Raw genomic sequence first — 24,788 nt, 5'->3', positions numbered from 1 at the left:
ACTGGGTCACATGACAGGGAAGCTATTGGGGAAAAAGTGTTGATCTATAAATCTATAGTTATTGATTTTTGACAAATAGCCACCGCAGTGTCCATTCAGAGCCCAGAACGAGGATTAATGCATCGCTATTACTGATGTGTGGTAGGATTAGTGTAATACTGTGCGGTTGCGTTAATGAATCATTAAACACTGACTTATTTTCTGTCCCAACTCGATGTAAACAACAACAGACCCCGCTGTGTTTATGTGTCCTGAAACGAGGCGGAGTGAGACGTCTCGTTTCGCGGCCGTGTTCTCGGCGCTGCCCCCTAACGGTCCGGGGAGGAAGCGTCGACCTGGGCGCAGAGAGCGGCCACATTAAACAGTCCGTTTCACCTCGACTCGTTCGTTGTGGTGCAGACAAACAGGAGAGGAGACACGAGAAAGAAGAGTTTGTTTTATTAATAGCTGGGACTGAATCTGTGGTACCGACACTCCGAAGCACAAGATGGCGGCATCGCGCTTCCAACGCTGGAACCAACCGCCGTTTAAAAACAGGACGAAGAAGATGAAAGACGCGGGTGTAAACAAACCGTGACTTTCGGTGTTTCGGCGGGTTAAATCTGGGTTAAATAAGAAGATGGCGACCTTCAGCAGACGGGCTCTGGACAGGATCTACTCTGTGGTACAGTCACCACACCCGCTCTCAGCTAAACGTTGTTTTCAGTCACCGGGAAGGTGCCTGGTTAAGCTAGCAGCTAACGGCTAGCTAGCAACCAGCTAACGGCTAGCTAGCAACCAGCTAGCCTGTTTAGTTTTGGCGAAGGTTCGCAGGTTTTACAGTTAAAATGAACACGGTGGCACGAAACTCGAATTAAAATGAAACGGATTATTTCTTTACTGGGTGATGAGTGGCGGCAGTCAGTTAACGAGGGAGCGATTAGCTACATGCTGGTGTTAAAAAGTTATATTAGCTACATTGAGATGGTGACTTTGGACAGTTATAACGCAAACAGCGCTGGTGCTTTTGGCCTCCTCGCTGTGAGACTAGCTGGATATCTGACAGACGTTCACTCGGCGTCCAGCGGCGTCTTCTTACTCAGGTTCCCCCAGTGTTGGCAGCAAGAGGGCGGCTAGCGAACCTCCAAGCGCCCGCTGTTAGCCACAGGGGCTTCACTGAGGGACCGTCAATAAATAGATTTATAGATCAATATTTTTTCCAACAGCTTCCATGTCATGTGACCCAGGGACTCCAAATCGATACCGGATGTTATTACTACACTGGACAAACGTGACACACCTCGTTCCATCTGATTTTAGTGCGTCTTCTATTTTATATTGATATTTTTATGAAACTTCATAAATTTTGTTCAACGTTTTTCTTACAAAATATTCATATAAAATAGACGAAGCACTAGAATCTAATAACAACAGGTGTGTCTCATTTGTCCAGTGCAGTGATACAATTCGGCATTGGTTTGGAGTCACTGGGTCACATGACAGGGAATATATTGGAAAAAATGTTGCTTTATATATCTGTTTATTGACGGTTTGTTTGATTAGCGAATGGAAAACGCCTTCTGTCCGTCACGTCACGCGGGAGTTACCGCGTCGGAAACTCGCTGATAGACCCGGGAACGTGAAAATGACGCAAGTTTGTCTGACGGCTTGAATTTAATCATGGTGGCGTTTCTTTGTCGCCACGCTGCTGTTTTCAGTTTCTAGTCGATCTGAATTTACGGCTCTTTGTCGTTAACCGAGGCTCTTATTGTTTGCGTCTCTCAGGTCTTGCTGGCTGTTGTGGTCTTGTCCTGGTCTTACGTGATCTACGCCAGCAGGATCGCAGCTCATTGGCTGCTGGAGAAGAGGACCGCCCTCCTCCAGCAAGGCTGACGGCTCATTGGCCCGCCGACACAGGTGAGCGTTTGTGCACAAACTGTCTGGTTTGTTTTCAAATACCCGTTATTAGGACAGCAATGTTTTCATTATCGATTAATCGTTTTGTCTTTAAAATGTAAAATAGTTGTAAAAAGTTTCCTGAAGTTGATTTTATTTAAAAGTCACAGAAAACCAGCAAATTTTCTCCTCTGAGGAGCCGGAAACGGCCCGTTTGTGCCACATTTCCTTAAAAAATGACTAACTGATCATCAGAATAGTTAATTTTCTTTCGACTAATCGTTTCGGCTGTAGCAGTTATTGATTTTCTTTCACACTATACTGATGACAAAGACTGATTATCGTTTATAATCCTTTATTGATCCCCAGAGGGGAAATTCAGGCGTTACAGATATAAGTACAGATAATATTAAATAAGATTATGTAATTATGCTTCAATGTTCAGTACAGCTCAGAACGAGGAATGTAATCAATATAGAGCATCATCGGCTGGATTCTTCAGTTATTGATTTGTCTGAGTCACAGTGATGTCCCACAGTCAGCTGATGACGACAGGACGTCCGGCCGACGTAAAAACAACAGCAGCACGGACGAGTTTGTTATAAATAATCGAAATATCGCGTTTTTACGACAAATTTGCCGACTTTTACTTTCGACATATTTTGGTTTCTGCACAGATTTATCGGTGTTTGTCTGCTGGTGAGCGGATCCGTATCACGACCGTTTGTTAATGTAAATAAAGGGGGGGCGGTGAAGAAAGACCCAGACCTGAACTCAGTGTCGCACATTTCGTTGACCCCTTTTCAAAGACACGGCCCGGTTTGTTCTTGTTCACGTGATGTAAGTGTGATTTGTTCTCTCTCTCTCAGGAAGATGGACCGTTTAAACCCTCCTGGGGCTCGACCGTCTCACGGGCTGAGAGGCTTGATCTGACAGACCTGTAGAGACCTCTAGAGACCGGGCAGACCCGTAGAGACCTGTAGAGACTGGGCAGACCTGTAGAGACCTCTAGAGACCTGACAGACCTGCAGAGACCGGGCAGACCTGTAGAGACCTCTAGAGACCTGACAGACCCGTAGAGACCCGTAGAGACCTGACAGACCCGTAGAGACCTCTAGAGACCTGACAGACCTGCAGAGACCTGACAGACCCGTAGAGACCTCTAGAGACCTGACAGACCCGTAGAGACCCGTAGAGACCTGACAGACCTGTAGAGACCTGACAGACCCGTAGAGACCTCTAGAGACCTGACAGACCTGCAGAGACCGGGCAGACCTGTAGAGACCTCTAGAGACCTGACAGACCTGTAGAGACTCAGGAGTGGACTGAACCTGCCGCTGAAAGCTTCTGAATGGAAACGAGAATAACTGCACTGACACGTTGGAAAAGACCCCAAACACAAGGGTTTGTGGGTAACGGGGGGGTTTGTGGGTAACGGGGTTGTGGGTAACGGGGTTGTGGGTAACGGGGGGGGTTGTGGGTAACGGGGGGGGTTGTGGGTACACGCTGGCAGCAGCTCTTCATCAGTGCAACAGCTCTCTGATCAATAGTTTCAATGCAGCCGAAACGATCAGTCGATCAGTCGATCATCAGAAAATGAATCGGCAGCTAATTTGATATCCAGTTAATGGTTTCGCTGGTTTCAGCCTCTTAAATGTGAGGATTTGCTGGTTCCTCGGCCTGTCGTAAACTGAGTATTTTGGGGGTTTCGACGTTTTTCATCTTATTAATTTAATTGAGAAGATAATAAAGGTAACAAATCCACCTTCACCTGTAGCGGTTTCACAGGTTCTCTGCCGCTTTACCTTCAGAGCCAGGCTAGCTGTTTCCCCCCGCTTCCAGTCATTGTGCTAAGCTAAGCTAGCCGGCTGCAGCTTCACATTTAGTGAAAAAGTGAGTTAATTTGTTTAATATTTGTACTTCGCGCCGATGTATTTGTCCAGATTCATGTTCACTTTGATATTAAAGAGTTGTTGTTTCCAGCTGATCGATGTCCTCATTTCATTATTATTATTAATTATTATTATTATTATTATTAATTATTATTACTCTTTACAGGCTGTGAACGTGGAGGATCGAATCACAGATTTATTTTAAACCAAACCGGCGATACTAATGGAATCAGCTCATTGTGTGTGTGTGTGTGTGTGTGTGTGTGTGTGTGTCCTCTGATGTATTCAGTAACTAAAAGCTCTGACACACACACACACACGCTCAGTCTCGTTTGACAACGATGAGACGCTCTCTTTGATGTGTGTGTCCTCAGATATGTAAATGAACGGCGAGGGCGAGCGAGGTTCTTTCGGTGAGTACTCATCCTATTAACAAAACCACTTCAAACACACACACACACACACACACACACACACATGTTCGCTCTCATCTGTAATTAAACACCAGGCTACCCCCCCCCCCCCCGCTCTTCTTCTTCCCTCCTCGCTGTGTTTTGGGCCCCGGGGCCTTGTTTTGTTCGCCACGCTTCCAGATAAACAAATCCGATATACACATAATCAAAGAAACTGGGGGACAGAAGCTGCCTCCCATCAATAATTTAACCCTCGTCAAGCTTCACGCTGATACCTGCACTCGTACGCTCGCTTCAGGTGAGGACACCTTACTGACATTAAATATCGTGTTTTTGTGTCGTGACGGAGAGCAGTTCCTTCATAAGCGGTCCGACGGGGATTTACCCAACCCCCCCCCCCAAATAACACGCTACCGTCTGAATCTGTGTCCTTTGTTTGTTTATGAATATTTGGACAAGTGACCAAAACAATAATATAAAACAGAGAAATGTGGAAATTCCTGCATTTAAATGTTTAATCGATTATCAAGATAGTTGCCGGCCAACTTTCTGTAGATTCTGTTGATTTCAGCTCAACTTGTCAGTTGTTCTAACTCGGACGCTCAGTTTCCCATTAATTCAAAGTGCAATAATAATAATAAAAAAAAAAGCTGGAAAAAATGTAAAAACCAGTTTGTAGCTGAAAACTCAAAATAAACAGCGATGAAGGAGAAATGAGCTGCGTATTTGTTTATTCAACGTTGAACAAATGTTCAAATTTAACGAGGATGTTTCTGAACAAACCAGCTGGTTTAGTTTTTATACCTGATCCCTGTGTGTGTGTGTGTGTGTGTGTGTGTGTGTCACCTATTGGGGACCTTTTCCGGTACAAACGCTGACCTTGTCGGGACCAGTAGTCCTCATGGGGACCAAAGCCCGGTCCTAATGAGGCAAAACATTTCTGAGGTTACGGTTTGGGTTAGGCTGTCCGCAATGAATGGAAGTCAATGCAATGTCCTAACAAGGATAGCTTGTCAAGTGTGTGTGTGTGTGTGTGTGTGTGTGTGTGTGTGTGTGTGTGTGTCTTTATGAAAAGGAAACGCGAGCTGCCTTTTGCAGCTGTGCTCGTATTCAAACCACTCATGCAGATGAGCCCATAAAACACACACACTCGTGCTGCAGTGCGCAGCTCTCTGAGTACAAATGTAAAAATATATTCTAATTTAAAGACGCCCGGAGCAGCTAAATGTTTTATCTTCCTGATCTGGACTCGCGCTCCTGCGAAACCTGAAATGTGGAGCCACAAGTGAATATGTTGAGGTTTAAACTGAACTCATAACTGTGAAGGATTTTAACCGTCTGACTGACTTCATGTGGTTTGAATTCTTGTCTTTTTAAATTCCAATGAGGTCATTTCAACGATTCAAAAACTTTATTTTAAGTTACAAAGCTCACAGTGACAATGCCATCGTGCTGATGTTTAGCACGAGTGTTAGCATGCTAGCATTAGCTAATTAGCAGTAGACACAGAGTGCAGCTGAGGCTGATGGGAGCGTCAGCAGCTCTGCAGGTGTTCGGTCAGAAACCAAATTAATGTGTCGACCTGATGGTGGCGCTAGAGGGAAAGTCAGAGGATCAGCAGAGTTATTACAGTTCATCCTGAGGGGAGCATGAACGATGAAGCAGCTGCTGATGTTTCAGTCTGGACCGAAGAGGTCGGACCGACTGACGGGCAGCCGTGCCGCCATCAGGGCCAAAAAATTCAAGTTGCTCAAGTTTAATTGATCATTTTCAAGTCAAAGAAATCAAGCTGGATTGTTTCAGTTTCAGTTCAGGCCCGAAAGGAATCGATCGTTCTCGTGTCACGTGATCCAGCGGCTGGAAAACGGACAACTCGAAAAATACCTTCTGGACGTTTCCGAGAGGCGACGCAAGCTTAGCTGGATTCTCAAAATAAAATATTTCAGTGCTCTAAATTCAGTAGTATCTAAATGTCAACGTTAAGCATTCAGTGGTGGTAAAATGTCGCAGTTCAGTTTCTTATAAAATTCGCATCCTTACTGTTTTAGCTTCCGTACATCAGGCTTCATGTGAGAAAACTCCAGGTAACAAGATGACGCTGATTCCACAACTAACAACAAAATGTTTAGATTATCGTGAGAACAGGTGAGATATTCTGCTCGTAAAGGACCTGCGCTTAATATAACTGAACTACGGCCAGAGTTTATTATCTGGATCACAAATTAAAGATGTTGCTTTGATATCTGGCTTCTTTTCCTCCACTCGTCTCTTCCTCCTCCTCCTCCTCCTCCGTCTGCCCATCTGTTGTCATGTCGGCCTTCTTGGCCGCTAACAGGTAAACAAATCCCTTCATCTCCGTCTCTGCAAGCCGTCCATCTGCTCAGCAATGCGACATGAATATTCATACGACGCGGCCGTGCCAGCAGAGACGTCTGAGCGTAAACAGATCTGAATCATCAAGCTGAAGAATCCGGCTGAGGCAGTTTTACGTTTTTAATATGTTCGGTCCGTTATTGTTAAAGCTGAGGTCAGCCACAGTCTGCACGATGCACACACATTCACAGAGAAAGCTAAACACGCAAACATCAAAATATCAGCAAATCCATTGTTTTCTTTACCCAGTCCTAATCGTTAGCGGTCAAAGCCTGGCAGGTAAGTTTAGCTGCTAACTAACTAATTTCTTGCTCCAGTGTCAGCTGTGAACTGCAGCGTATCCGTACGCACGCTACAGTTTAAATAATTAACACGAATGTCTCTGAATTAATGTAGAAGAGGTGTTTTGCAGCTGTGCAGAAAACCTCTTACTAAAATATGATCAGATATACTTAAAAAACACCTTTTGATACAATCAAATAAAGAACTGAAGGTTTGACAGTGACAGCTATACAGAATAACTAGCGATAGTGATTTCACCTGTCCAGATTTTTGCCTGACGCTTTGTCAGTTACGATAATGTGTTTAATCCGCAGGCATCTTGTTGTTCGGTGGATTAATGACATAATTAAACAGCCACATACACGTAACAAACGACACGTTATGTTTACTTTTCAGGCTGACTGTGAACGAACACTGATCGCAACTGAAGAAACGCATCAAACGGTGAACTCGGGGATCAGACCGGATCCAGGAGATCGTCGTTCAGAATCCCCGGTATGGTGGAATACAGCTCTCGCTCGTTCTCCGCCTCTGCCTCCGTCTCCACGGCGATGTGTTTGGGCATCTTGGCGTCGGGGTTAACGTCCTTGGAGACCAGAGACGTCTTCTTCCCCTCCAGCCAGTAAGTCACCATGTCACCTTTCCCCTGTTGGAGACAGACAGCGTCACTGGGCTGAGCTCCCAGTGCTCCCAGTGCCCGGCAGAACTGGACTGTGGTGGGAGCGGGCTCACCTTGACCTGCAGCGTCCCTCTGCACTCCAGCACGTAGCCGCCGATCTCCTCCAGCAGGTAAAACGCGCTGGAGCTGCACTGGATCTTCAGGGCTGCAAAGGCAGCGACGCAGCGTTAGCATGTTCATAAAGCAACATGCCGCTGGTTTTAGCTCTGGTTTTAGTCCAGAAACAAATACAGTTTACATATTCTACGTTACTGCAGTTGGTTTCGGTTCTTTTCCGTGATCTACGGGGTCAGGGTGCTTAATAACAGAGCCACAGCAGCAGACCTGGGATCAGTAGCCCAGCAGCCTGTGCGCTGAATATAATATGGATGAAACAATTGATTTTGAGTGTTACCCAGACTGGTGGACTCCATCCTGGATGCTGTGTTGACTGTATCTCCAAACAGACAGTAACGAGGCATCTTCGTCCCTACAACCCCCGCCACCACCGGACCTGAGAGAGAGAGAGAGAGAGACGTTAAAAGAGCGGGAAAATGGGTTTAATGACAGATTCTGATTTGTTTTTTTAGCAACTTCTGTGCACCGGAGTACATGTTGTTTGAAACGTGTGTGTACCGGAGTGTATCCCCGCTCGGATCTGCAGCTGTGTGTTGGGTTTGTGGGGGATCCTGAAGGTGCGACAGACGCCCACCAGGTCCAGAGCCATGCTGGCGATCTCTGAGGCGTGGAGGATCCCGTTCTCCAGAGGAACACCAGACACCACCATGTCTACACGACCACACGATGATACAGTGAGATCAATAAATCCTCCCCTCATCAAGATTATAATAATGTATGCTGTAGTTTGAGCCATACCAAGAGGTGTTTCTATTTTGTCCACCCCATTTATATCTTGAGGATAAGCTAAATATTGTCACTCACAGGCGTCGCCGATGGTTTCCACCTTGTACACGTCGTAGTTGTCGATGATGTCGTCAAACGTCGTGTAGAGTTTGTTGAGGAGGTCGACGACCTGGTAAGGAGTGCTGCTGCTGGACAGCTGCGTGAAGCCCACGATATCGCTGCACACACACACACACACATACTTTAGACTTAATACTTTGATTTCTTCTCGTTCCACGATGACCCTCAAGGAGGTAAATGGACATAGTTGCACATAAAAAGAGAAAAGAAACAGAAATAAAGTAAGTAGACACTTGTCACCCAGTGATGGACAAATACAGAACAATAAAGACGAAAATGTATATAAACACAAATATGCAGACAAGCAAAATATTCAGTACAGTAAAAGTAGCCATTATTATTCTAACAAACTTTTATCTTTGATGTTCTTAGTGTTAAATAATTTTTAACAGTGCTTGGATTAATTATATAGTATCATTTAACTCTTCTGTTTCGCTCATTGTCAAAACAAATTAATATACGATGATATTAATGAAATTAAAAAGGCAGATTATGACTTGCACATGTGAAACAGTCAGTTCCTGTCTCTGCTACCTGAAGAAGACGGTGGCGCTGACGTAACTCTGAGCCTGCAGCGGCTTCCCCTGCCGCAGGTCATCAGCCACCTGTTTAGGAAGCATACCTGCAACACAAACATATTTTTATTTTAATTAACCAGGAAGTCTCTTCAGATACATTATCTCTTTTACAGGAGAGAACTGGCCAAATGGCAGCGTAGAGTAGTTAACACACGAGTCCAAATGAAGCGCAAATTTTAATGCGAATTTCCAGAAAATCATCCAAAGAAAACGTGACTCGCTGCTTGTTTCCATCCACTGCTGCTGTTTGAACATGAGCTCGCTGCCATTAAACCATCGCAGAAAAAGAGTACGCAACGAGATGACGTCATTAAAAAGAGCTCCAGTCGAAGCTCAGACGATGGAAAACCAGCTGGATGGAAACGCACGAAGAGAACAGCCGTAAAGGAGAGAGCGCGACTATTTAAACGGGTTCATCGTGAAACGTTTTTTTGAATGTGGAGTTTGAATGCTTGATATGAAAGCAGCGTTTTAGTAGTGAGTCCGACGCATGCGTACACAGGATGTCACCATAATCCAGAACAAATAAAAATGTGGACTGAGTAATATTTTTTCTTGCTGCAAAGGGAAAGCATTTCTTAAAAGGGAAATAAAAAAACTATTTGGGTTTGTGTTTCTGTGTGGAAAGTTAATTTGTCATTCAGAGACTCAGTCCCGCCTGTCGTTTCAATACGAGTAATGTTATCTACCTTTTGTACAGAAAGTTGAGATGGAGAAAGTTATACATTTGTTGTTTTGTGTATTCGGGGTTGATTTTAATTGTTAAAATGTTAACTGGTGTTTGTGGAGGCAGTTTGGAGATTGGTTGGTTTAAACGGGGCAACTGTATAGATAACTGTATCATCTGCATATAAATACATCTTTTCTGGGTTTCTTCCAATGTTGTTTATAAGAATAGAAACCTGCACCTGCAACTCAAAACCAGAAAATTATTATTATTAACACAATGAAAGTATACATGATTAACATGTAACATTTTGTATTGCAGCTTAAACTTCAGCTGGACATCAGTAACTAAACTGGCGTGATGAACAGGTGTGTATATGTGTGAGTCGTACTGTATAGCAGCCTGTCAGTCCTCTGTTTCTCATGCATCAGATCCTGAGTCCGCTCGGCCACCAACACCTCCAGATGTTTACTGTACTTCTCCATCTGAAACAGAGACAGTTGTACCTTCATATTACACTGAGTTGGGATTTGTTTTGATATGATACAAAACAGTCGTCATGTGACTAAATCGTGTGGCTACACACAACTCGACAGTACATGCACTACTACTCATTACTTATGTTATTACATTGTATTATTATACTGTATTATCATCATCAACCGGTAAACCCACTTGGCACTTCACACTTATTTTATCTTATACTTATACCTGGTACTTAATTTATTTTCTGACCTGTTTTATAGTGTATTGTATCATATTGTTTGCTAGTACTTTCTCCTGTGTGCACTGACGTAATGGTGAGCTGCTGTAACAAAGAGTTTCCCTTCGGGGTTCAATGAAGTATTTCTGATTCTGATTTAAATAAAAATTCCTAGAAGGAAACTTCAGTTCGCAGTGCAGAATCATCTATAAACACCCAGTGATCTGGTCAGAGCCCTGGATTTTAATAAGGTGGTGGATGGTTTTGTGCAGAAACCAGTGAGAAAGAAACACTAGCTTTAAGGTAAGACAGCTCACACTGTTACAGCATGTTTATTGCTATTTAATATTGTAAACATTTGTCAGGCTCTGTGATCGGTGCAGACTGATGGCTTTGGATGGAAATCACTTTATTACACTGGTAATATTTCAGAGAAACATGATCAAACAGGTGTGCAAAGTCTCTTTTCATGGTCCTGTGTGGCTGATAAATAATACTGATTAAATCCTGTACTGACACAATTTGTTATGAGTGAAGTTTTGCCTGTTTACACTGCAGGAGTCTGCACATAACACATCTGGCATACATCAAGTGTCCGGTACATCTTGATGGTAAACAGCAGAAATTTCACACATGCTAATGTTACAAAGAGGTGTTTCTGTAATATAGCCTACGCCCATTGATATAAATGGGGAGAAAAACCTCTCTTTATAATGAAATACAGTTCAACAGCATCCTAAACTACATCCTCCAAAACGAGCATACAGTTGAATCAACGCGTCTCAGGATTTATTACAGGACTGCATTAGTTTTAGCTAGCTGTACCTAATAAACTGCCAACTGAGTGCTTGTCACAATAAGACAAAATGCTGTGGCATTCAGTATAATTTGATGTGACATACGGTACACATCCATAATATAGCATGATACAATATATATCATATAAGACAGGATACAATATGATACAATGTGAAGTTTAAGTATTTGAAAGTAAATTATAAATTTGAGCCAAATACTATATTACATTTAATCTGATGTCTGCTCTGAGTATGATGCATGTTATTACCAGGTTCATCATCATGTCCACCGGGCTGACTTTGATCGGGTTGATTCGATGAACAAACTTCTTGATTTGTTCAAAGGTGGGTCGGTGGGCGGGATTACGAGAGCGACATCGCCGGATCAGCTACGGAAAGACACACGGGACAAAATACGGCAGAAAAGGTTAAGAGAGATTTCTTTCTCAGCATACGAACAAACAAAAATGATCAAATTAGAACTTTTCTATCATCGTATTGTCCATCAAGTAATCAGTCAGTCAGTCAAACTTTATTTGTATAGCACCTTTCATACAGGTTAGTGCAATTCATTAAGTAAACATTAAAACAATTGGAGACACGAGAAATAGAAATTATAAGAGTGAAACAACAGATTAAAGACAATAAAAAGCAGGTTAAAAGCAGATCTAGACAGTGTGTACACACCTCTACGTAGTCAGCAGGACAGGGGCAGGTGCTGTCGGCTTTACTGGAGATCAGCTCTGGCAGAGGAGGACACCAGGCGCTCTCCAGATTGGACTCCTCTGCCTGCAAAGTATTTATTTATTTATTTGTCCTTCATTTAACCAGTGACCTGACCACGAAGGCAGCACACATAACAACCTGGTGATAAACATTATGCAGCGGGGACTTTGCCTCTCCACCACAGACTGTATAAAAGAAGTGGACGTAGCCTCCGGGTCTGGAAAGTGAAGCCAATGTGGAAACCTGTATTCTTCCTAATGGCCAGCAGGGGGCGACTCCACTGGTTGCAAAAAGATGTCTGATTGTATAGAAGTCTTTGAGAAAACGACCCAACTTCTCACCTGATTTATTACCTCCGTAAACGGTTTCCTAATAAGTTTATGGTCTCAATTGCTAGTTTTCTTTAATACAGTATGATGTTCATTTTGGAAATAATGGTCCCGTTTAGAGTAAAATAGACAATAAAGCAGGGTATGCTTTAGGGCGTGGCTACCTTGTGATTGACAAGTCGCTACCATGGCGACCTGTCAGTTAGGGTAGAGGCGTAGCAATGCAGATCCCTCCCCAGCTCCACTCTCTGTCGTCCAAATATGGTCACTCCTGTCTCCAAAAAACCAAGATGGCGACCGCCAAAATGCCAAACTGAGGCTTCAAAACATTAGTCCACAAACCAATGGGAGACATCACGGTGGCTGCGTCCACTTCTCATATACAGTCTATGCTCTCTATTACAGTCAGTCTATTACAGTCACTGAGTTACAGTGGAGTGACAGGACAGTCAACCAATCAGATTGTTACTTACTGGGACGGGGTCGCTGCGAGTGGCAATCTCCAGCAGAATGATGGAATAACTGGGAAAACATAGAAAAGTTATCAACATGACTGTGTGTGAATGTGTGTGTGCGTGTGTGTGAATGTGTGTGTGTGTGTGCGTGTGTGTGTGTGAATGTGCCATTTGGGGACCGGTCCCCACAAGGTAAACCACCAAGTTTTAGGGTTAGCACTTGGTTTTTGGTTAAGCTTAGGGTAAAGGTTGGGGTTAAACTGCCAGTATACTCCGTCAGAACTGCTTGTCCGTTACTTTTCCAAACCGACAATCCAACATTCATGCCCACCTCATGCAGTGATTGGCTAGCTGTGTGGAGGTAAGAAAGTAGGCGGGGTTTGAAGAGACTGTCTGAAAATATGTTCCATTATCCTCATATTTAAACGATATTGCGTCTCCCTCCTCCCTACGATGGCCGGCTTTTTACCCCGTCTTTCAGTTTGGCCGTTCAGAACAAATATGAACACTTTTAATTTCTGACGTGGTCTGACATGTCGTATGAACTAATGCTGATTAGCTTAACCCGAACCGTAGGCAAGTTGTAGTTATGGTTAAGTCTCCAGGGAATTAATGTAAGTCAATGCAATGTCCCCCTAAGTTACAAAAACAAGTCTTTATGTGTTTGATACCTGAACACGTCTCCAGCTAGCGTCGGCTCCATGTTGGAGTTATGAAACTCGGGCGGCATGTACACCTCCAAGAGTCTCTGCTGATAGGTGGAAAGAGGATCCGCCCCATCGTCCCTGCGATACATCCTCAGCCCGTAATCTGACAGGACAGGCCACGTGTCAATCAAAATCAGAAAATGAAACTATCCAATCAGTGTCCAGGATTTATGATGCGTTCCAGAGAATTCAAAAAGTCAGATGATGTAAAGGAAGAGGTTCTTGTTTGTGGATTTTTTACTTATAAGCTAATATTAGCATTGTTCTGCATTTCCTTAAAAACACTTTAATAATGGTATAAACCTATTTTATATTCCTGATTAGGGGGCTAACAAGCCAATGCTTGCCTCTGTGAGGAGTTTGAAGGTATGACTAAATGGTGAGATTATCTTATTTTGGGTCAGTTCATTGGCGTCTATGGGATCCAGTAGCAGCTCTACTCAAAAGCTGGGGAGAAACACCGCCTCCTGTAACAGTAAAGGTTTACTGCTTTAGCCTTGCTTTTACACCTCTGATGTAAAACTTAATGCAACATTAGACAATACATTTATTAGCTAGTGGTAATTTTTACCAAGAATATGTAGATTTTAGAAAAGTTTTTCACCAGATTCTGTTTCTGTCTGCATGAAGACACTGTTTACAGTAAATAATGTCTTTTTTGTTGTTGATGCTGATGTCAGTGATAGAAACAAAGAGCAAATTGGAGAGACAATTCAAATTAGCTGCCGATTTTGCACTGGAGTCTGTCAAATGAAGTAAACCATGAAAATAATATTTTAAAAGTAATTTTTTTTTTTACCTGGATTTAAAGATTTAAATTCCCAGATTTCCTATTTGAAAATGGAAATTAAAAACAACAAGCCTTGTAGATTAAACATATCGGTATATATACCACGGCACACGTTCATATTACCTGTTATTTTGCAGACCCAGCGGTCGTCTAAGACACAGTTTAGAGACTTGAGTCGGCCGTGACAGATCCTGTGTTGGTGGAGGTACGACATCCCTCTGGCGATGTCTGTAGCGAAGGAAAACCTGGCAGAGTGTATAAAACTGGGGATTATTACTCAAATTAACCTGTTTCATTGTATTTAATTTCTTTATTATTAGTCCAAACCCCCTTTACAGTGACAAAACACACTACCTGAAGCCCCAGTTAAGCGGGATCTCGTCATTAAGAAGAACGTCATTAATGCTTCCTTTTGGGCAGTACTCTGTCACTATGGCAACATTGGGCACCTCAACACACCCGCCAATAAACTTACACAGGTTGGGGTGATCGAGCTCCCTGGAGACGAAGAAAGAGAGAAAGTCAAAATACCGTATTTGAAATACGAGGGTCACATTAGATGTGGAAGGATGACGAGTGTGTGTGTTACCTGACTTGTTTGACTTCCTGTCTTATGGTTTTGGACAGAGAGAAAGCCTTTGTTTGAATCCTCTTGATGGCCACCGTCCTGCCATCACTGGAGAAGAAAATTATTATTAATCCAGGATGTTTTCTAACAGTCTACCCACCAACTTTCTCTCCATCATATAAGAACTTTGGAGACTTAATCTCTACCAACCAGGCTTGAAACATTGAGCTAGAACCAGTGTGTTGATGTGTGTCTGTAGATCTATTTATTAAAGTTCTCAGTCAAAGTGAAAAGTCTGGGGCTTCCTTGTGGCCTAGGAGTTTACGGACCATTGTTGCACGTCATTCTCAATCTTTCTCCCCTCATTTCCTGTCGTCTCTCTACTGTCGACTCTAATTATACAGACATAATATTCCCTAGCCTGACTTTCTTCTTGTCTCTATTGCAATGTTTTGCAACCTTTTCTGGCCCCCACAGCATTTTTAAGGCCAGTTTAAGGCTGCTGGACTGTTTAGTGCAGTCTGTATTTATTCTCCCCAAACAGTACAATGTACCTACTGTACAGACGTTGACTGAGATAGCTAGCAATGTACACACAGACTGTAAGTGTGACACTTCAGACTCTGACTGATCACAGAACTGTTCTCCCCTCCAGTTTCTGTCTTTTGTCCTCTCTGCTCAAGTTCCGTCAAAATGTTCAACTCGCTTGAAAATATCTTCACCTCAGTTTGCAGTGAATTTGCATCAGTTATGCCTACTCATGTCTTTTCACTGACTTTATATATGTGACTTTGTATCACTATCCATCCTGTCTGAATACACCATTAGGCTCCAAGTGTCTCACCACCCCAGCAGTTAGAGAGTAGTCAGTTTGTCATAATTCATTTCATAGTGTTGTATAGTTCAGTTTTGTATTTGATTTTCAAGGGCACAAATCGAAATGGCTGGCAACTAGGCATGCTTATCATGCACCCACACACTGGGTCACAACAAGGGCTGGGTTTTGAACTTGAATAGTTTTTGGAAGCAACTGTCAAGTACAGAAAGGTGGCCTTGAATGTCTGGTGAGATTCATAACCTTGGTAACTAATTGTTTGATCTGGTAGTTCCTGATTGAAATCAACTTTGGCTTCTTTTGTTAGAAAAAAAAACAAGTAAGGTACTGTTTTAGTCAGTATCAGTTGGTACCGAGAATTATGCATTGCATCTACAATAGTATCAAACTATTTCAAATAAAACACAGTCCTGGTCACAACTCTGTAACTAGCAGCTGCAAAAAACATACTACTGTGTTGACAGCATGAATGAGGTTTAAATAGACAGACAGGTAGTCAAACAGGTGTGCGTACTATATCCCAGTGCAGGTGAACATTGTTTTTCGGGTCCCTGGTTGTCCTGTATAGGAGCTGAGAGCAGTCACGCAGCTGGTGTTACTGTCGCTGTTCCCCACCGGTACACTCATTATACTGCCCATGGTCATACGAGCTTCCAGATCTATAGAGAGAAAGAAAGAGAGAGAGGGATACACTTAATGCTGCCATGTAGATAAAGGGTTTCTAACAGCAACCGGTCTTTAGACCAACTTTAGACCTGTACTGACAAGTTTCAGACCTGTTTAAACCAGTTCAGACCGATGCCAGACCTGTCATGTTCCAGACCAGTGTAGACCAGTTCAGACCTGTTTCAGCCCATTTTAGAGTCCCTTGCCAGTTTACACCAGTTTCAGAGCAGTTCAGAGCTGATTAAACTAGTTTCAAACAGTTTAAACCGGTCTGATCTGGATTGTTACAGTACCTTGTTTTATCGTAGTGAAGTCTATGATCCAGCTCTCGTCCCACAACAGCTTCTGTTTCTGGTACCTCAGCCACTACACGAGACAGATTTATTTATGGGTTTTAATTTTTGCTTTCTTTTTAATTTTGAGTATTTTGCAGGGTTTCTGACGTGTTGTGTGAGTTCTCACCACAGCAGTCAGTACGAAGCAGAGGCAGAGCAGGCTGAGCGGCAGGCCGATGGCCAGCTTGGTGGCCGGGGTCATAGGGCATTCACCACAGTCAGCTGAACAGGTGGAACAAAGCTCCGCCTCCTCACAGACGCCATCACCACACACTTAGAGGGGAGAAAGGAAGATTAAATAGCTACTTGTTCATGTTTTCACTAATGTCAACACCATGTTTGGAGCAGAGAGACTACTGGAACAATGTGATGAGGGTAACATGTTCGTTGATGGTAGCTAAGATCTCAGTCGCTAACTATCCCCCACCTTTTCACACCAAACCCAACCCTAAAGTTATCAACATGTAACATTATACCCAAAGATACTGGTCTCTGAAACCTAAACACAACCATTCCTGACCTTACAGTTTACCTAAATGTTTTTATATAATACATAAGCAAGAGATTGCCCCCTCAGTGTTTGGAGTTCAAGGGGGTGCCCAGGTGGCCAACCATAAGCCACGATGTCCCAGGTTCACATCCAGCTGGGGACCTTTGTTGCATGTCCTTCCCCATCTGTCTGTCCCCTCATTTCCTGTCATCTCTCTGCTGTCGACTATCTAATAGGCATAAAATGTCCCAAAAATTGGTGGCCTTGTTAATGAGTGAGTGTGAGATGGAGCTGGAGTTCGACAAGTGGATTGGTGTGGTGTCCTTGGTGCTGCGAGTGTTGTACTGGGCTGTAAAGAGGAGCTGAGCCTAAATGTGAAGCTCCTTGTTGTATTTGTTTCTATAGTCATGCTAGGAAGTAGAGAGGGACATACACCAACATAACCTACCTACAGCAGGATACACGGTGCTCTTGGCCTCAAGAGCAACCTGCATGCGACCAACTCGTATGTGAGCGATGAGTGAGGTTAAGCCAGCATGGACCAGAACCACCTGCAAGACAGAGCAATGGGTTTAACAGGTCACTTAGGAACAACAGCCAAGGCTGTGAAGTTAACATCAGAGTAACTGAACCCAATTGATTAGATGTGACTTTAGGAGTTTGTCCCTACAAAATCTGGAGTTGGGTAATCTGTAGGGAGTGTGGTGATTGATCCTGTACCTTGAAAATTAGCAAAAAACCCACAAAGAATTAGGAGAATAAGGAGTAAACACTAGTGAAATAAAGTAGTGTATCATCTGCATACAGATATAAAACTTATGTCAGGCTTCTTACGTACATTTAGGAAAGATTAGTATAGTGTAGCAATGACTTAATAAAGTTCGTCCATTTGTAGACTTTAACTAGGCAGCCAAACCCGCATCACTGCTCTCCAGATGTACTATGACCATTCCTTAGATGCTTCTTGTGCACAAAAGGACAAAGGACTACTATTTTAATGCTCAATGTTGGACAATTTTCAATTTGAGATTTCATTTGAGAGCTAAGGGATTGGACTGTGGGACTGTGTGGACGATTGGACTTATTTCATACTTATTTCTACTAACTGTTACAACTCTGTTTATTTCTTGTAATTGCCATTTCCCACCTGTAGCTTCTGTCGCACACCCAGTCATACGAGGAGGGGGGGATCTCTCTTTGAATTCCCCCTACTGAGGTTTCTTCCATTTAGTCCTTATGTTTTAAGAATTTTGTGGAGTTTTTGTAGAGAGCTTTGGCTAGGTTGGACACCATTGGTGTTTTGAGCCTATAAAGCCTATTGAGAAACTTTGTGATATTGGGCTGTACAGATAAACTGGTCTTGACATGTGAGTGCGTTACCTTGGCAGTCCAGTTGGTCTGGGTCATCTTGCCGGAGGTAGAGATGGTGTGTGTAAAGATCTTTCCATCGTCAGGAATCCAGGGACCACAGATGCTCTCTGATGCCTGAAAGTTGGTTTATTTAATATTGATTAGTTCGATGTCTTTAAAATGTAATTTAGTCACATTATGGCACTTTTAAATAAACACCTGCCGATGAAAACTAAATATCTGCTGACATGCAGAGGTTGAAGTACCTTTACTCCATTACTGTGCTTCAATACAGGTTAGAGGTTCTGGTACTTTACTAGAGTATTTCTACATTTCCTCCTCCTACATTTTGGAGGGAAATATTTTTTTGTATTTTTAATCCACGACATTTATCTGACAGATGCAGTTACTGATTCAGATTTTACATTCAAGATGAGATATCTCGAATATTATCTGTTTTTATTATTGAGTGTTAGATGCCCTCAGTTTTGCTCACTAAACGGTTGTATTTTAGAGGAGGCCTGTTGCTGTAATTACTAATAATTAAAGTAAGTGAAAAAGGCTTCTCCAGAGCAAACCAGATTCAGTCCTATGAATCCTTGATTGCATTTACTAATGATTTTAATGATTTGATTGATAGTTTTAATGGTCCCTGATGGCATGTGAAGATTGGTAATTGAAATAATTAATATTGTGCTTTTACTGGAATCTGTTATTTATCCATCAGCACAACATTAGCATTACCAACATTAATATGTGGGAGCTAGCTGTGGTTTGTTAGCAAATATCCCAAAGTTTTAGACGTCGCTACAGCTTCAAAGAGTGAGGAAGACAAATAAAGAAAATTTAAAAAATTTAAAATCAAAGTATGTATACCATGTGTACCAGTGGACAGGAGTGGATGTTAGCGTGATGAATGCAGCAGTTTTCTCCGTCAGCGTCTTTCCAGTTGGCCGGACAGTCGTGATGTTCACAAAACTTCTGAGCTGCTTCGGCGTTTACTATGGAACTAAACACACATTCACACCAGACCAGTTCAGACCAGTCCAGTTTGGATCCCAGTAGAATTTAGTTCGTCTGGTCTAAAACTAGTGTAAAGAAGTGTAAGTCAGTCAGTCTGGGTGAAATCTAGTATAACTAGTTGTAAGCCAGTATAACTCATGTATGAACCTGTGTGTGAAGATGTGGTTTTCGATGGCCCACTGGTAGAAAGAGTCCTGGGCCGTTACCGAGTATGTGACGCTGAACACCTCACCGGTCTTCACCGTCTCTGGAGGACGGACCACCCAGGCCATCTCTAGACCTGGGCGAGAGACATAGAATATCAGAGAGAGAGAGAGAGAGAGATTAACCGGCAATCAGACGAAGAACCAGTGTTTAATTCAGTTATGATCGAAGGTAGAATATCTCAGAGAGCACAACTGAGGTTCGAACTGAGGAAAAGCTTTATTTCTGTAGTATTTACTTATGTAAAAGCAGCGTTTCCTTATTGGTTCACTGGCGTAATTATGTCATATAAAGACCACATAAGATTACAAAATCGTCAGAAGAAAATAGGTTTATGAAAATCACATTATACACACAGAAAATAATAATTTCCTTCCTGCAGTACAGTTCACATACTCCTAAAGGCTTTTCGTCTTGTAAGACAAGTGAGTATTTGGGGCAACAGGACGGTGTAAGTGGGACTGAGTCAGAAGCTAGGGCTGGGTATCAAACTCCAATACATGTTGAGTTAAAACCTTAATGACTCCGTAGCATTAAGTATCAAAAACTGTGAAGTGCCGACAGTTAGCATCAAGTGCTTGGTCACATTCTCAGACTAACTTATTCACGTATTTTCTGATCTAAAACTGGAAACCTTTTTATCTTTACACTATATTTTATTTAGGCAAAGTTCTTACTTTAAACAGAAGCATTCATCAATTGGAAAAAGTATTGTTTTGGTGTCGGTATTGTACTGGAACTGACATTTACATAAAACACGATACCTGGCCCGATTTATAGCTGCTGTGTGCTCTACAGACTATGATACAAACTGTTTTCAACCTTAAAGGGTTAGTGTTATTCAGTGTTTTTGCATCTGTCAACAAATCCCACATGCAGACTCAAACCAACAACACGTCCGTCTCTCAACACTGTCTGACTTCCTGTCTGCGGCTCTCAGCTGCGAGCCCATTGGTTCCTGCTGAAGACGTAAATCTTTAAATATATAGTTTGATGTTTAAAAAGGCTCAGTAGTTTCCTCAAACAGCTGCTCGCTGTAGTTTTTATCAGACTAACAGGAGGAAACAGAGCATCAGTTGGGGACTATTTCCAGCAGCGGATGAATCCACATGCGGTGCTGTAGTGAGTGTTTGGGGCAGCAGGACGGTGTACTAGTTTCTGGACAACAGTGGAGCTCAGTGGCTCAGAGGAAGAAGATCCATCAGGCTGTGATTCACACACAACACTCGTTAGCAGATACGTTCACTGCTGGTTTCAGTCTGAACGTGAGGTTTGTTGACGAGAATAAAAATATAGATTATCATCAGACTTTAATCTCACACCAGAGTCACTTGTTGAGCATCAGACCAGCTGTTAACTCTGCACAACAAGACGGATTCTCACCTCCACAGTCGATCATGTTGTATTCGTTGGGTTTGTCCAGAGGCCAGCAGTCGTACTCGCTGTTGTCCAGGTCGTGCCAGCAGCACGTCGGACCAACACAGCAAGCACACACCTGGAAACAACACAACACACCTGAGCGATCGACGAGCAGAAACAAAGAACTAATGAGTCATTATAATCCAGCTCCACCACGAGCACCGCTGCTGTGTTCAAAGATACATAATGAAATGACGTGTACCCGACTTTAAACCAACATAATATAAAAACAAATCAAATAACAAAAGAGAGGAAGAGAAGGGTTTGTCCAAAATAACACATATCCAATAAAAATAATGATTTAAGCCAATAAAGATGCATTCAAAGTATTTTAAATCCTATTCAGAGTAAAAAAAAAAGAGCATTTTATCAAGAAAACAAACATCTGGTTTTATGTAGATTTAATAAAAAGTCATTCTGACCAGGTTTTTAAATTCAGAAAACCTGTACATTTCATTATTAGATACACTGCATATATAAATATTAGATGTAAAATCTTCCTCAAAATTCACACCAGCTGCTTTGCTGCATTTGCTTTTTATAATTTTGCTAAAGAAAAGACCAAGCAGAAATCAAGTCCTTTAAAATAAAATGGCAGCATCAGGATCAGCGTTCCAGCTACATTTACTGATATAACGTCAATTTACCGTAGTTTAGATTGTTTTCTTTAATCAATCCCCCCGGATTCAAACACTGAATAATAATTAAGAATTTAATGGGAGAAAACCAATAGTTAACATCCCATTAAATCCCAGTTTTAATTAATGAATTGACACTTTTAGACGAGTTGAAAGTAGATGCTGGATGAGAAGTCTTACCCAGAGCAGAAACCCAAATGTTTGCCTCCTCTTCATGCTGCTGAAGGGCAGACAGGCTTAAGGGTCAGACAGGTAGGCAGGCAGGCAGACAGGTGTTTGCGGACATCTGCAGCTTCTGAGCTGTTGAATCCAGACTCAGCGATGAGTAGAGCAGCAGGAGGAGGAGGAGGAGGAGGAGGGGTCGAGAGAGGCAGCAGAGACTGGAGAGAGATGAATCCAGACATTTCCACCCTGCTGTTCAACGCTGAAGCTGGTGCTCACTGCCCTCTGGTGGTGAGGGCCGTTACTGCACTGATCTCTGTGCTCGTTTTAATACATAATCAGTTAGTGTCAGTTTTTACCATCTAAAAAAAGGACTCATGTCCAAGCAGGATCTCTCAAAACGCCAATCTAGACCTTGATCTAGACTCTAGTAACCCAAAGCAGCTCTTTGTCAACTACAACTTGTACAAAATGCAGCAGCTGAAGTTCAAACAAAAGAAGTGTAAGTACATTTAACCAACTCTCACCTGGTTACCAACAAGTAGAAAGACAAAAACGTCCTGCTTCCAGCTTCTCAAGTGTCGGCACTTCCTGTTTTTCTTTGGCTTCTGGACTTTCGGTCGGACAAAACGCGACACTCGAAGACGTCACCGTGGGCTCTGATGGACATTTCTCACCGTTTTCTGATATTTCACAGACCAAACGTCAAATAATCGGCAGATGAATCGATATTGAGAATAATGGTTAGTTGCAGCCCTACACAAATCGTTACATCATATGAGTACTGGTTGCACTGGACTTAATGGGAACGTGGGAAGTCCGATTTTTGGCCCAGGGCTCCCTAAAGTTAATCTGAAAGACATCCGAGAAGGACGAGGATACCGGGTCTGAAGATTAATATAGTGGTTGTTTAATTTCCGGTGTAGCTCGTAGCAGTTAGCTCCTTTGTACGCTCTTCATTCTGCGACACAAATCTTGCGCAAACTATTCGCTCCTGTGCATTCGGTCTGACACCGGTGTAAGGGTCAGTATAAACTGTCCAAATCGGTTTAATATGTCCAAATCTAAACTCAAAGCCTACTTGATCGCTGTTGCTTATGAAGTGAACTCGTGTCTCCACTGTGGTTTTACCGTTAGATATGTACTGCTCTCAGTTTAAATAAGACGGTTTTCTGCCCAGTCTTGGGAATAATCTTGCTCTGCCTGCATCTTAGATTAAAACGGAGATGGTTCCTAATTTCCTGGCTGTGTTTTCGAGTTCCCGAACCAGATCCACGGTTACTCATTTTAAATGTTTTACATCTGTTATTTCCAATGACAGCTCTTCTTAATTATTACTTTTTTTTGTAAAGCCCTTTGCAAATGTGCTATATAATTAAATTGTCCTTGCCTTCCTGTTACTAATGCTACTACTGCTACCACTAATACTTTTACTACTTCTACTATATTGCTAGTACAACTAGTGCTACTACAGTTACTGCTACTACTCACTACTGCCGGTTACTACTTACAACAGCAGTTTATTGACTCCTTTTTGACTGTATTGGTACTTTAGTTGGAGTAAAGGCTCGGAGTACTTCTCCACCCAAGCAGCAGGAGTGACGGGCAGATTATTTGTTGTCAGCAGCTTCATTTGTAGGTTAATTTCCTGACAAATGAGCTCGAGATGTTTACAGTCAACATGAATGAACACACACACGCGCGCGCGCCAACGGTCCATCTGTGTTTACGTCACAACAGAGTGTGTGTGTGTGTGTGTGAAGATGAAAAAGAAAATCTGTCGTCGTTTAAATCCCACGCGCTGACTCTCCCGCCCCCTGGGGTTTGTCGGGTTCTACCGGCACGCGACACCAACCGTTCGAATTCTAACTACCAATCACAGAGTGCACGAGGACACGCTTCCTCCCCCCTCCGACCTTCGGAACGTTCGTGCGCGCGCGACGCTCGGCTCGTGTGCGGCCACGCGACCCGAACGAGTTCAGGCACAGAGGAGAATTTAACGGCTTTTTGCGCCTCAAAAGCTAATTTATTTAAGCAACCGCGAGTTTTTAACGTCGCAGATCTATTGTTCGACCCTCTTGTACCGTTTCTTCTTATTTCTGATCTGTTTCCCCCTTATTTTAACGACTTTTTGAACGTTGTACCGGGCCCGTGTCGCTGTGCTGGGATGTGTTTCCAATCTGTTTCCAAAAGTAGATATTAGCTCGTTTTTTTCCCGGGACGGACCGGACCGGACCGGACACTCCCGGGCCGGAGTGTTATAGCTGCTTAGCCAAGTGGACTGACCTGGGTCCCGGTTCTGTTCGTGGAGGAGGATGCTGACCCGGATCAGGCTGGTTCTGCTGTCCTCGTTCTGGGTGTGGATCCGGGGCCAGCGTTTGGACCATGTCAGGTCAGGAGTTTACCTCTTTGTTTTACAAACACAATATAATAATGTAAGTGTTTTAACAGCGTGTTTGAGCTTCTAGTGTTGAACTTTATATAAAAACTGTAAACTCTCAGTAGTGATGTCTTTACGGTATTTTAAACTAATTATCTTTAATAATGCTTTTTGTCTGGTGCACAGAGACTACACCTGCAAACAGAAACACGAGCATAATATCCATTACAGGTGCGAAAGAGCTGCTTTTTATTATATGCACTTCATTCTGACTGCTTTTAAGCTGATTGTGTTTTATAATTTGACTCATTGAACCGATGCCGGTTGTGGCTCAAAGGCACTCTGGTAGACTGCGGCCACTATAAAGAATAGTAGATTATAGTTTATGGAAAATAAAGCTCTGAAATGAACAGAAAAGCCAGACTTGTGCGTGGACATATGAGGGCGGAGAACAATGATAGAAACCCAGATGGAGGTCGAAGAAGAGAG

General features: G+C 42.8%; 2 protein-coding genes and 1 long non-coding RNA gene across 10 annotated transcripts in view; 2 read left to right on the top strand and 1 right to left on the bottom strand.

The window, feature by feature from the left end:
* Positions 1–45: 45 nt before the first annotated feature.
* Positions 46–10,946, top strand: LOC122870331. Of its 7 annotated transcripts, XR_006376537.1 has the most exons (6): positions 50–664; positions 1,765–1,896; positions 4,142–4,180; positions 7,232–8,305; positions 8,438–8,529; positions 10,044–10,434. It is a non-coding gene; the product is annotated as an uncharacterized LOC122870331 (long non-coding RNA). The 7 variants fall into 7 exon arrangements; XR_006376534.1 differs by having other exon boundaries at positions 46–664; positions 7,232–8,529; XR_006376533.1 differs by having other exon boundaries at positions 58–664; positions 8,438–10,946.
* LOC122870325 (atrial natriuretic peptide receptor 1-like) lies at positions 7,293–23,519 on the bottom strand. The gene is made up of 23 exons (XM_044184481.1): positions 21,938–23,519; positions 21,084–21,195; positions 19,644–19,776; positions 19,350–19,482; positions 18,504–18,608; positions 17,572–17,674; positions 16,761–16,906; positions 16,592–16,664; positions 16,147–16,291; positions 14,819–14,905; positions 14,584–14,727; positions 14,353–14,474; positions 13,404–13,542; positions 12,751–12,799; positions 11,910–12,011; positions 11,492–11,611; positions 10,114–10,207; positions 9,012–9,099; positions 8,436–8,575; positions 8,130–8,282; positions 7,909–8,007; positions 7,568–7,659; positions 7,293–7,481 (listed from the first exon to the last, which is right to left on the bottom strand). The coding sequence occupies exons 1-23, from the start codon at positions 21,971–21,973 to the stop codon at positions 7,293–7,295; spliced, it is 2,604 nt and encodes an 867-aa protein (XP_044040416.1). The 5' UTR covers positions 21,974–23,519.
* A 276-nt stretch (positions 23,520–23,795) lies between these two features.
* The window catches only part of LOC122870123 (nephronectin), a 14,595-nt gene continuing 13,602 nt past the window's right edge, over positions 23,796–24,788 (top strand). Inside the window, exons 1-2 of one of the 2 annotated variants that reach the window (XM_044183930.1) lie at positions 23,796–24,311; positions 24,486–24,530. In XM_044183930.1, coding sequence (XP_044039865.1) covers positions 24,235–24,311; positions 24,486–24,530 — 122 coding nt within the window. In that variant the 5' untranslated portion in view covers positions 23,796–24,234. The remainder of the gene's footprint in view (positions 24,312–24,485; positions 24,531–24,788) is intronic. The other variant, XM_044183931.1, reaches the window with a different exon arrangement.

Source organism: Siniperca chuatsi, linkage group LG22 (genome assembly GCF_020085105.1).
Source record: "Siniperca chuatsi isolate FFG_IHB_CAS linkage group LG22, ASM2008510v1, whole genome shotgun sequence".
Lineage (NCBI taxonomy): Eukaryota > Metazoa > Chordata > Actinopteri > Centrarchiformes > Sinipercidae > Siniperca > Siniperca chuatsi.
Note: the sequence above shows the minus strand (reverse complement) of the source record. Positions and strands in the feature narration are given on the sequence as shown.